General features: G+C 41.0%; 1 protein-coding gene across 1 annotated transcript; it reads left to right on the top strand.

Annotated features, from left to right (window-relative positions):
- The first annotated feature begins 842 nt into the window (after window positions 1–842).
- Window positions 843–2863, top strand: LOC129653857 (endogenous retrovirus group K member 25 Env polyprotein-like). The gene has a single exon (XM_055583522.1). The coding sequence runs from the start codon at window positions 875–877 to the stop codon at window positions 2861–2863; it is 1989 nt and encodes a 662-aa protein (XP_055439497.1). The 5' UTR covers window positions 843–874.
- Window positions 2864–13873: the final 11010 nt, after the last annotated feature.

The following is a 13873-nucleotide window of genomic DNA, read 5'->3' as shown; positions in this document are numbered from 1 at the left end:
TCAGGAAGATGTGAAAGCAGGGAGCAGATTCTAGAGAAGATTGAGATGATTAGCTAATAGGGAATCAAGGGGAATAATGATGGAGCAACAGGCAATGATATAGTTTGAAGTCACTGGGTAAGTGACAGGAACAGAAAAGGAGGGGGAAGCACAGACAAGGAAGAGAGGATAAGAAAGATGGACACTGTTCCCACATTTTTTCAGGGCTTTTTCTAGGGCTCTCTGCTCATTTATAGCTTTCAGGAGGTGTGACAGGCATAGTGCCAGCAACAAGAAATGACTGGCTTCTTTCCCATTGAACTGGGGCCACATGTTGCTGTGTTGAGAGCAACATAAGGTAGTTTCTCAGCTGGAGAGAAAGCTGCAATTAACCTATTAACGTGGCAGAATGGGGAACAAGGGATGCATTGATTATCTGAGTCCTTTCGGCATGTAAGTATGCACAGAAAAAGACTGGAAGCAAAAATTTAATATTTGTTATCATTGTCCCTAACCACTTCTTTCCTCAAGAGGAAGTATACTTTCACAGGAAAAAGGAATAAAATTGGTCAGCACCAAAGATATTATATCTATATTTCCAACAGTGTTAGAATGCTTTTCCATAAAATATTAAATTGTATGTGTTTTCCACAGAATATAGTCTGTGAGATGCTCTAGGGAAACACAGTGATCCGTTGTCAGATACATTTGGCAAATGTGTATCATGTCCCCTGCCCGGAGCAACTGAATGCAAAACCATTAGTTAAATGGAAGGACCTCCTTTCCGGACAATGGAAAGGTCCTGACCCATTGTTAACCAGCGGTCGAGGATATGCTTGTATTTTTCCACAGGACGCAGATTCTCCAATTTGGGTTCCAGATAGATTAATTCGCCATGTCTCAGCCTCTCGGATACCGGGTTTCACGGCCGCCGCGACCCCGAAAGAGGAAAGGGCCTCCTCTGCCTTCGCTCCCCACGCCAGCACGGGAAACACCACTGACATCGGAGCAACTGACATCAGGGATCCCGGATGAGCAGGGAACGGATCCGCCCACCAAACAGATGTCTCAACTTCACATACAGGATATCGCTCCCCCCGATCCTTTGTCTCACAAGAGGGGGTCAGGCCGCCTGACTCAGGCGACCCGGAATGCCTCCATACCTACTTGGGGACAAATAAAAACACTCTGCCATCAGGCACGGGGAATAACCTCTTTGCAGGGCTCTCCAACCTCCCCTGAGAAGATGTTTATTGCTATGCTTGCCTTATTATCTTGCCAGGTAAGCGCCTCCTCCCCTGCTCCTGAAAAGTATTGGGCCTACTTCCCAGATCCTCCAACCTTTCAAGTTGTTACCTGGAACAATGACCCCCTACGGGTCCACACAAACCAGCCTCAGTTACTGGGAGGGTCATATACTTCTTATACCACAGACGAATATCCTATTAATTTCAATTTTACCTTCAGGGGATTAGCAGATGACCTTCCTGTTTGCTTTAACTTTCCCAGTGATATAGAAAGCTTTATTATTCCCCCTAAAGAAGGATGTGTCAGAGCCTCTAAAAAGGCAGTTCTGACTCATTCTCCAGCCTCAGGTATTGAACATAGAGGGCGTCTAGCGCTTTGGGTCTTACAGGCTCGTATGCCCGGGGCCCTTGATCCCCACGAATTTATATTCCGTAGACCCCCTCCTGGATATCCAAGTTGTTATAATACTGAGCCTTCAGATGCCGTATGGAACACCATAGATGATCGTACAGGGTATCCAATTTGGAAATCTTGTACTTATCATTTAAGAGCTGATTATAGAATACCGGGAAGAGGGAATTACATGATTCAAGACTGGAGTAACTCAGACCTAGGTAGGAGCCCATTGCCCCTTGATGACTTTCCCAGCAGATTTTATAATTGGAAGAAAGATTTTTCCTGGCCATTAAGCATTACTAGATGGCATAATAATCGATTTGCGTCACCCATATTGTCTTATACTACTAAGAACAGAACTTCTTGGCAGCCAGAAATCTGGAGGGCCCTTGCTGCCACTGCTCCCATTTCCTTACTCCGTCCAAATAGCAATTCTACTTATTCTGTTTTAGCTTGTGTACCCTCACCTTATGTTTTTCTCTTTACTAATGACTCCAAAAGATTAAATGTACACATGAATTATTCAGGTGGACCTAATATAGTAACTTGTGAACAATGTATGCTTTCATCTTGTTTGACCCCCCAATATAATGTTTGTTCTTTTGTTGTGTTGAAACGCCCACCCTATCTCATGATACCTGTATCTGTGCATTCTTATTGGTATGATAATTACGGTTTGGCTGTATTACAACAACTGCAGGATTTAATGCGAACCGGACGGTTTGTGGGCTTACTTATCTTGGGAATAGCAGCTTTGATAAGTGCAATCACTTCTGTTACTGTGGCAGCAATATCATTGACTCAACAAGTACATACTGCTCAATATGTTGATTCTATGTCCAAAAATGTTTCTTTAGCATTGGCAACACAGGAAGCTATAGACAGGAAATTAGAAATGAGGGTAGACGCCCTAGAGGAAGCAGTAATACATATTGGGACTGAATTGCAGGCTTTAAAGGTGAAAATGGCACTGTCCTGTCATGCTGACTATCGGTGGATATGTGTAACACCCCTGAAAGTAAATGAGACAGATTTTGAATGGGAAAAGATTAAAAACCATATTTCAGGTATCTGGAACAGCTCTGACATTGGTCTAGACTTAGGGAAACTTCACAATCAAATAGCAACCATGGAACACTCCCGATTAGATTTTACTGCCGCTGGAACAGCAAATGATTTCTTCCATACTTTCTCTAACTTAATTCTGCTTCTCATAATCATTCTTTTCTTGTATTGTTAGGATTCTTCGGCAGAGCATTCAGAGGCTCGCGACTGAGCTACATCTGGCTGTTTTAAGAAATAAAAAAGGGGGAGATGCCGGGAGCCGGCGAGAGACATTCCACTCGTGACAAAGGTCATGAGGAAGGGGGCTCGGCATACGCAAAGGCGGGATCGAGCCTCGGGAGTGCCCCCGGATATTCTCGAGCATCTACCCCCCAAAAAACCAGAGTCTGCCTACTTTATTGCTTTGTGCTCTCACCTCTGACTTTACTGGGGGCTGTCCCCCACCACCATCTCGCTCTCTCTGTCAAAGAGTTAACTTACAGCTCCAATTAATAAAGTTCCTGGGCAATTAGGAGTGTTTAAATCCAAACCCCTCAGATGGCTCTCTAACTCGCCTGACAAGTTTACCCGGACACCTACAGCTATGCATACGATTGTTTACAGTCTCCCAGCCTCCAGAGGCACGGGAAGCTTAAGATATTCAAATAGCTTAGAGCCTCTCAGAGAATTAGAAACTGTCAGAATAAAACTAGTAAAAGATTTCATTGATGAGCCAATGTTTGTTGCCAAGTTTTCACATCCCTTGAATTGTATCCTTGAATGTGCATTAATTAATATAGTTGGTATGTAGAAAAAATAAGTAGTGGCCTGGTGTTAGTAACTTTAGACCCTTAAGGTAGTAAATTCTTTCCTTTGTAAACCCATTACACATCCACCCTATAGGAAAGTAATCTTATCTTCGGAAGATGGCGCCAAACCTTAAAATAATTACTCTTAGAGAAAATAAGTCTTTGTTGATAAGTGCTTGTCAAGAGTCATAAAATGTTAATAGGCCTCTGGCCAGAAGATGATGTAAATCACCTAAACCATTTGTATACGATAAATCTGCAGGAAAGAAACCCTGGTTTTTGATAAGCATCAAAGACTGCTGATTTTGCATCCCCTATTGTCCTCTATGTGTAACTTAGGGTATAAAAGCCCCTGTTGAAAATAAAGCTATGGGCCTTGCTCACCAACGCTTGGTCTCCCCATGTCATTCTTCCCTTTAACTTCCAGCTGAGTGTCCATCTGGAGCGTGGATGTCCTCTGCGACCATTTATTTGCCTGGGCTTCTAAGACCCACTCGAGAAGGTGTCTAAGGTGGGGCACCTTCCGCTATTCGAGAGGGCGCCTGCGGCCTCCGTGGTCAGAGCTAACCTGGTGTCACGGGTTATATTGATTTTCTGCGTAAACCAAGCCACTCAGCTTCTTTTCTCCACTGAATTTTCCTACTGAGCTATCCTCATTCTATTCCTCTTTATTATCTCTAATTAACATTTGAATAGGTCGCCTAGCCGTCTCTCCTTCGAATACCCTGGATCAGCCGGGGCTGGACCCCGGCAGTCCCCTCTTGGAGATTTACCGTCTACATTGGCATTTTAAAGTCTCTGAGAAGTCCTGCACTGCACTCAGTAAAAATTGCAACCTTGTTTAATTAAGTGCTTTCTAAACTAATTTGATAACAGAATCTATTTTTGCTTAAGGCATTCACATCAGTCGCTCAGTCGTGTCCGACTCTTTGCGACCCCATGAATCGCAGCACACCAGGCCTCCCTGTCCATCACCAACTCCCAGAGTTCACTCAGATTCACGTCCATCGAGTCAGTGATGCCATCCAGCCATCTCATCCTCTGTCGTCCCCTTCTCCTCCTGCCCCCAATCCCTCCCAGCATCGAAGTCTTTTCCAATGAGTCAACTCTTCGTATGAGCTGGCCAAAGTACTGGAGTTATTTCACAAAATAAGTGTTATAAGTAATACACTTTAAATCATGGTGATAGTACCTGTTAGCAGAAACCCTTGATTAAGAAAGTCTGCAGAAGTGCCAGAAGCCAGGAGAATAACGTAGAAGGGGTGTTTTGTTTGAGAATATGTGATCATGGGTCATACTATCTCATGAAGGGAGTCAGCCAGTCCACAGTCCTCCACTTAAAGCATATTACACACGGAACAATAGGTAACAATAGGTCAGGCATGGCTCCTATGGCTGTGGCCTTAGTGAACATAAGTCACTCTCAGGGTTTTCTTTTGAAGGTAAAGCATTAATAATGAGAAGAACACTGATGACAATTTAACAATCACTGATAAAATTGATTAATGGTCACATGGTTGACATAGCAGAGGTTTAGAGGCTGAATCTTGATCACTCTTAATTGCTCCAGGTCTTCATTTTATCATTTACTGGTTGGAAATAGGATCAGTTCCATCTTCTCAACTCTATAAATCCTAGAATTTCTATATTTAAGTGCTGCTTGAAAACCAACTTTTTTTTTTTTTTTTCCTGAGCTCATCACTTTCCTCTCAAACGAATGATTTGTACCACCTGCCCTCATGGCTTTTGCAGTCAGATAGAAAAATTAGCCCAGGCAACTACAGTTGGCCCTTAAACCACATGTGTCCAGGTGTGTGCTGGTGTTTTACCTGGTCAGTTGAAAGAGAGAATGTGGAGGTACTACACATAAAATGGAGGGACAACACTAAATTATACAGGATTACCCCCGTATTGTTCAAGAGTCACCTGTACTTCATTTTTACTAATAATACTAACATTCTGCTTTTCAAGTTCTTTTGCTAATGTCAAAAGTTTGTTAGGTAAAAATATTTACTTCAAAGTTATCTCACCTGACAGTTTTACCAAATATTTCCAAATGTGCGCAATTTGCATCACCATTTTTTAGCTTACAACAGCAATTTCCCTGACATTCTGAATTCAGTACAACATATTTATAAATTTACATATTTCATCTCATTTCTAAATACCAATTTCTGTTAACAGTCACCTTAAACTATGTTACCTGTGGTAACAAAAGGCCCTTATAGCTTAGAGACTTCGAGAGTCAAAGATTCCTTTCTGGCTTACATTAACGTCCAGCACACGTCTGTAGCTTTGCTCTACATTTCATTATGGACCTGCTCATCTCATAGAAGGGGATAATAGATAAGGCAGAATCATACTCCCAATGCGTCTGATCATTTTATTCCCAATCATAATTCATTGACCAAATCAAAAGTCCAAGCCAAACTTTAATGCAGCAATAAATATAATTTCGTAAGGAAGCGTCACTTGGGTATGGGTCATGGGGAGAAGCAGGAAATATATAATCTACTATGACTGAGATAATAGTTACATAAAATAGAACAATTAGAGTTTTAAAGTTGAAAGGACCTTAGAAGTCATTTAACCCAATCAACACTTCTGCTTTATGGATGAGGGAAGCGAAATTCAGAAACTATAAGTAGCATGCTGCTGCTGCTGCTAGGTCGCTTCAGTCGTGTCCGACTCTGTGCGACCCCATAGACGGCAGCCCACCAGGCTCCCCCATCCCTGGGATTCTCCAGGCAAGAACACTGGAGTGGGTTGCCATTTCCTTCTCCAATGCATGAAAGTGAAAAGTGAAAGTGAAGTCGCTCAGTCGTGTCCGACTCTTAGTGACCCCATGGACTGCAGCCTACTAGGTTCCTCCGTCCATGGGATTTTCCAGGCAAGAGTACTGGAGTGGGGTGCCATTGCCTTCTCCGATAAGTAGCATATCCAAGCTCAAATAAAACACTGACTTCAAAATTAGTGTGCTGTTGCTTAGATTTTTAGATTTATTTCCCTTACAGTGTTCTTGAACTATGATTGATGTATAATAAGCTATATAAATTTAAATTTCATGAATTGGGACATATGTATAAATTATGGAATTATTACTACAACCAAGATAGTGATATATTCATCAAGTCCAAAACTTCCTTGTGATTCTATGTAATCTTTCTCCTTCTCTGCAACACCACTATTCACAGATATTGACTTATTTCCTTTCTGATATACTAGTTTGCATTTTCTAGAATTTTATATAGGTGGAATCATATCTTATGTATTTATTCTTTTTGGTCTACTTTCTTTTACTCAGCATAATTATTTGAGATTCAACCATGTTGACATACAGGTCCATAGTCTGTTCTTTTATTAAAGAGCTATATTTCATTGAATGGGTATATGACCCACTGTGTATCCATTTACCAGTTGGTTAGACATTGGACTGTTTCCACTTTTTATATATTACCAGTAAAAATGTATGTGCAAGCTTTTATTTCTTTAAGTACCTAGAAATGGAATGCTAAATCATATGGAAGGTGTGTTAAACTGCTGAACTATTTCCCTAAGTTATGTAGTCATTTTATATTTCTATCAACAGTGTGAGAGTTCTAGATGCTCTACAACCTTACCAACACTTTGTGTGATCAATCTTTTTAATTTTTGCCTTTCTTGTGTATGCATCCTAGTATCTTACTGTGGTTTTAGTTTATCTATCTCTGATGCTGGGGGGGATTGGGGGCAGGAGGAGAAGGGGACGACAGAGGATGAGATGGCTGGATGGCATCACTGACTCGATGGATGTGAGTCTGGGTGAACTTCAGGAGTTGGTGATGGACAGGGAGGCCTGGCGTGCTGCGATTCATGGGGTCGCAAAGAGTCGGACACGACTGAGCGACTGAACTGAACTGAACTGAATGAATATTATGCTCTTATTTGCCATCCATACTTCTTTGGTTAAGGGTTTTTCCAAGTCTTATTATTTAGTGGTAAGAGTTTATTATAGACTCTAAGTACAAATCTTCTGTTGATATATGCTTGAAAATATTTCCCGTAAACTTTAGGCTGCTTAGTCACTTTCATAACTATCTTCTGAAAAGCAAAAGTTTTAAAATTTTGCTGAAGTCTAACTTACTGATTTTTTTTTTTCCTTTCGTAGTTTAAGCTTTTTGTTCCCTGATTAAGGAACTTTTGCAAAACAGAGGTCCCTTATCCTTTTTTCATATAATTTTATCTCATGCTTAAGACTCTGATTCATTTCTAGTTAATTGCTGAATGTGGTATGAGGTAAGGGTTAAAGTTTATTTTATTTTATATGCTGCTCCTAAGTCACTTCAGTCGTGTCCGACTCTGTGTGACCCCACAGACGGCAGTTCACTAGGCTCCTCTGTCCCTGGGATTCTCCAGGCAAGAACACTGGAGTGGGTTGCCATTTCCTTCTCCAATGCAGGAAAGTGAAAAGTGAAAGTGAAGTCGCTCAGTCGTGCCCGACTCTTAGCAACCCCATGGACTGGAGCCCACCAGGCTCCTCCATCCATGGGATTTTCCAGGCAAGAGTACTGGAGTGGGGTGCCATTAGATATTCATATGTATTTGTATCATTGTTGATAATATTTTCTTTTCCCCATCTAATTGCCTCAGCAACTTGTCAAAGACCAAATGACTATATAGGCACATTTTAATTCTGTTCCTTTGATCTGTTTGTCAGCTTTGAACCTGGTGGCTCAGATGGTAAAAGAATCTGCCTTCAGTGCAGGAGACCCAGATTTGATCCCTGGGTCGGGAAGTATTCTTGCCTGGCGAATCCCATGGACAGAGGAGCTGGTGAGCTACAGTCCAGGGGCCTGCAGAGTGAGATATGACTGAGTGACTAACACTTTCATATTAATACCATACTGTTCTATCACTGTAGCTTTACAAAAAATATTGAAATCAGATAGTATAATCCTTCGATACATTTTTTTTTTTTCCCCTGAAGTCTTTTGGCTCCTGTAGGTCCTTTGCTTACATGATAGAAATTTAAAAATAAATTTCTATGAAAAGCATCACTGGGGTCATACTTTCTTTTATCTTCTTTATCATATAAATGGTAATTATATATATATTTTTTTTAAGAAACTTTTTCTTTTATTTATTTATTTTTTTAAATTTTATTTTATTTTTAAACTTTACATAACTGTATTAGTTTTGCCAAATATCAAAATGAATCTGCCACAGGTATACATGTGTTCCCCATCCTGAACCCTCCTCCCTCCTCCCTCCCCATTCCATCCCTCTGGGTCGTCCCAGTGCACCAGCCCCAAGCATCCACTATCGTGCATCGAACCTGGACTGGCAACTCGTTTCATACATGATATTTTACATGTTTCAATGCCATTCTCCCAAATCTTCCCACCCTCTCCCTCTCCCACAGAGTTCATAAGACTGTTCTATACATCAGTGTCTCTTTTGCTGTCTCGTACACAGGGTTATTGTTACCATCTAATTATAGTTATAACAACTGTTTTAAAGTCTTTATCTACTAAGTTTATCATCTCTGTCATTTTTGTATATATTTTCATTGATAATTTCTCCCTTCATTGTGGGTCGTATTTTCTTTATTGTATTTTCTTTACTTGCCTGATTAATTTTTATTGGAATCAAGATATTATAGATTTTATTTTGTTGCATGCTAGGTACTTTTTAACTTTTGTGAATACTCTTGATTTTTATTCTGGAATGCAGTTAAGTTACTTGGAAACTCTCTGATTCCTTCATGGCTTGTTCTTGAGCCATTTTGGGTAGTACCAAACCAACCGTTAACCTTGGGAATTTTTTCTTCTCTACTGAAGCAGTACCCTTATGAGTATCCTCCCTGTGTATTGGAAGGTTTTTCCAATGCAGCTGATGAGAACACAAACTACTCCAAGCCCTGTATGAGCCCCAGGGGTTATCCTATCTGGTCTTCTTTTGGCGATTCTTTACCTGCCCCCAAGCACACACTACGATCAATGCTGAGCTGAAGACACAGAGGAACTCTTGCAGGCCTTTGAATCTTCCATCCTCTTGTTCTCTTTCTTGCTTCCAGTCAGAAAGCAGAAAATAACAGGCTCACTTTGTACAGTTTCCTTTTGGTAAGAGATCACTATCCTGAACTGCTTGTCATTTGAAGTCTCAAAATTATTCTTTCATATATTTTATATATATATATATATTTTTTTTTTTGTTGTTGTTGTTGTTATATCAGATGAGGAGGTAAATTTGGTCCTTGTTACTCCCTCAAAACTAAAAGAAAAAGTTGGAGTTTTAGACTTGATTTAGCACTTTCTTAGTTTAATTAAGGTAGATATTCATTTATCCAAACAATAGAGCTTTTAGCAGACCTATGTTACTGTCACGGAGAAGGCAATGGCACCCCACTCCAGTACTTTTGCCTAGAAAATCCCATGGACGGAAGAGCCTGGTAGGCTGCAGCACATGGGATTGCTAGAGTCAGACACGACTGAGCAACTTCACTTTCAGTTTTCACTTTCGTGCATTGGAGAAGGAAATGGCAACGCACTCCAGTGTTCTTGCCTGGAGAATCCCAGGGACGGGAAGCCTGGTTGGCTGCTGTCTATGGGGTCGCAGAGTCGGACACGACTGAAGCTATGCAGCACCAGCAGCAGCAGCATGTTACTGTCAGGAACTTAAGCAAACCTGATTTTCGAGTTCAACAGGCTCAACATGAACCTTTAGATGAGATTCACTTTTGGGGATTGACTGAAACTAGTTCAGTTTGGTTCAGTTGCTCACTTGGGTCCAGCTCTTTGTGACTCCATGGACTGCAGCACGCCAGGAAACTAGTTAGTGCAGAGTAATAATGAGAACAGCGCGGATAACATTAAGATCAGAATTATATTATTCAGCCATTAAAAAGAATACATTTGAATCAGTTCTAATGAGGTGGATGAAACTGGAGCCTATTATACAGAGTGAAGTAAGCCAGAAAGAAAAACACCAATACAGTATACTAACGCATATATATGGAATTTAGAAAGAGGGTAACAATAACCCTGTGTACGAGACAGCAAAAGAGACACTGATGTATAGAACAGTCTTATGGACTCTGTGAGAGAGGGAGAGGGTGGGAAGATTTGGGAAAATGGCATTGAAACATGTAAAATATCATGTATGAAACGAGTTGCCAGTCCAGGTTCGATGCACGATAGTGGATGCTTGGGGCTGGTGCACTGGGACGACCCAGAGGGATGGAATGGGGAGGGAGGAGGGAGGAGGGTTCAGGATGGGGAACACATGTATACCTGTGGCAGATTCATTTTGATATTTGGCAAAACTAATACAGTTATGTAAAGTTTAAAAATAAAATAAAATTAAAAAAATAATAATAACCAGAAAAAAAAATTAAAAAAAAAAAAGATCAGAATTAAATTACATTGGTACCCATTAGAATTTATATATTAAATTTCTTAGTTAAAAAAGCCTCATGAATTTTACTAGCAAGGTAGTTGTGAATGTGTTAGAGAGGGTTAACACAGTGATGTCAACTGAGGGAGTAAAGGGAAAACTCGTCACCCCAATTTTCTAGTACAAGAGGCTTGGAGAAATTGCTTGCTGAAAAGAATATGAGATACTACTCAAAATTTTTTCAGCTCTAAGAATTTGTGAAGCTTTAATTAGAATTATTTTTTTTTCAAGTTAAATGGAAGAATTGGCCCTGTGGTTAATACTTGGTTTAGTCACGCTGTTAGTCCCTGTGGGGAGCCGATTGTCAGAACATCCCAATTTGTTCATGCAGTCCCCTTCCACACCCCTCAAGAGTGCTCTCACACTGACTCTAGCATTGCCCTTGAGGCTTGATTTGTGCACATTTACAGATGAAATGTAAGCAGGAGCTTGAAAAGCATCTGCACTTTGGGTCTTGCTTTCTTCCTCCTCTACTGCTTTGTGTATAAACCCTGTTGCCACTCCAGGTGTAAATATGGGCTACCCTGCCGGGCACTGACAGACCACATTCAGGTCCAGGCTAGGGAGCCATTTGTCCCGGCAGCTGTCCTGGCTGAGGTCAACTTCTGGGCCTAAATCAGCTCGGCCAAGTCCAGATATTGACAGGATTGTGTGCTAAATACTGGATTGCTGTTTAACCACTAACTTTTGGTGTGTTTCTTATACAGCAAAGCTAATGGGCATACTCTTTAGCTAGTGTGACTTCAGATGAGATGGCTGGTGTGCTTCTTGTATTTAGCACAAGCCATACTGAAATTAAAGCATAGAAGAGCATACTGGAATTATGTCTTAGTCTGTTAGGATGACAATTTAAAAAATTAAGTAGATTGAGTGACTTAAACCACAAACTTTCTTACATTTCTGGGAATTCCAGAGATCCTGGGAATTCCAAGATCAAGGCATGGCAAATTTGGCATCTGTGAGAGCTTGCTTTCTGCTTGGATACTGTAGGTCCAACACTGGAGGTGAAGCGTTTGGGAGGTGATTGGGTAATGGGGTAGAGCCCACGTGTCCTCACAGGGCAGAAGGAGGAGGGAGTTCCCTGGAAACTCTTTCAAAAAGGGCACTAATTTCATTCAGGAGGGCTCTACCCCATTACCCAGTCACCTCCCAAATGCTTCACCTCCAGTATCATCTCTTTGGGGCTAGATTCATTTCAGCACATGAATTTGGGAGATTATAAACATCTAGTCAAAAGTAGATTAGTTGGAGTTTCAAGTTTTATAATTAAAAGTCTGCTCAAAACACTTTTTTGTGCTTTGAGCAGAAAGCTCTTTTGGTATCTCTTTTGGTGTCTTTTCTAAAATATAGCGCAATGAGGTTAGGCATTATGCATTCAATTTATTGAAAGTCAATATTCTGTTTAATATGTTCTTGGGACATGGTAGCCAATTTAAGCCTAGCGACTTCACTTTCACTTTTCACTTTCATGCATTGGAGAAGGAAATGGCGACCCACTCCAGTGTTCTTGCCTGGAGAATCCCAGGGACGGGGGAGCCTGGTGGGCTGCCGTCTATGGGGTTGCACAGAGTCAGACACGACTGAAGCGACTTAGCAGTAGAGGCATCAGTAGTGGTTAACCAATTCCTCAAATATTTCCCCAAATTCTGTTTGAATAAAAGTGGTTTCCTACAGAATATAAAATGTAATAGATTTTAAGAGTCCTAAAATCCTATTCCTTCTTCTATATAATTTGTCTTAACCCATAGCAGAACCATCTATATGTTCATCTTCTTTTCTATACTCTTTCGTATCATTCTCATCCAGTCAGCAAATCCTATTGTTTTGCTTTAAAAATTCCCTTTAAACCTAACTGTTCCACCTTAATGCCATTTACAAACTTAAATCTGGATTAGCTATTTCTTCACTAAAAATCTCTTTGTTGGCTTCCAGTGCAAAATCTAATTGGTCATTGATATGGAGATTTGTTTCTTTTCCGCAGAGCATTCATTCTTTCTTTTTGCCTTTTGAATAGTACTCCGAATTTTCCAATACTGACATTTGGGAGCTAACAACTGTGCTTGGCTCTGAGAATGAGTTTTGACTGGTGTGAGCACATTATCCTCTCCACAAATCCCTGCCATACCAACTGGCTCAGGGATGGGCACATGTGCCAAGTCAAGACACGGCCAAGGGGACTCGATTCTGTGACCTCAGCTGATCTGTTCGGGAAGAGGTTCCCTTATTCTCCACTAGGCAAGAGTCAGTAAACACAGAGCCAGGAAGCAAGGCCATTGAAAGGGGCCGATTTATGGAGACAGAATTCAGAAAAGAGAGGCAAACTGGACCACATTGTTTGAACTACAGATGAAGCACCATCTTGAACTGTGATTATCCTGGACTAGTATCTCAAGTGAACCATTTTCTCTCTCCACCTTCTCTCTCCCCCCAGTGCTTTCTTCCTTTCTTCTTCTTTTCCTTTTTCATTAGATATTTTGGTGCAAAGGGTCCTAAATAATTATTTTTTTCATGGTTTTAACCCAGACATTTCCCCATATTTCAGTGGCATCTGTTTATTCATTTCCCCCAAGTAACCAAGTAACATCATAAATAATCATTTAAATACATTTATGAGATTGGAATGAGTGCTGGGAAGGAAAAGTTCAGGATTCCCATGAAATCTGCAATGGGGGGTACTCTATCAAGCTAGGTATTGGGGAACCCTTCTCTGAGGAGGAGCCACTTTGGTTGAGACCTAAAGTCTGGTGACAATTTTACTCTTTGTTTTGCTAGAAAGCAGGACTAGCCTTGCATGTCACAACCCTGGAACTCAAGAGAAGTAGGACGTCAGACTGCGGATGCTGAGCAGCCAGGGATAGAGCTTGTCAGGAGACTCTTAGGGACATAGTACTCAGACATTTGGAAATTTTATTCTGAATAATGGGTTTCCCTGATGGCTCAGCTGTAAAGAATCCTCCTGCAAT

This window comes from Bubalus kerabau, chromosome 5, assembly GCF_029407905.1.
Source record: "Bubalus kerabau isolate K-KA32 ecotype Philippines breed swamp buffalo chromosome 5, PCC_UOA_SB_1v2, whole genome shotgun sequence".
Taxonomy (NCBI): domain Eukaryota; kingdom Metazoa; phylum Chordata; class Mammalia; order Artiodactyla; family Bovidae; genus Bubalus; species Bubalus kerabau.
The sequence above is the reverse complement of the archived record's forward strand: the minus strand, read 5'-3'. Positions and strand labels throughout refer to the sequence as shown.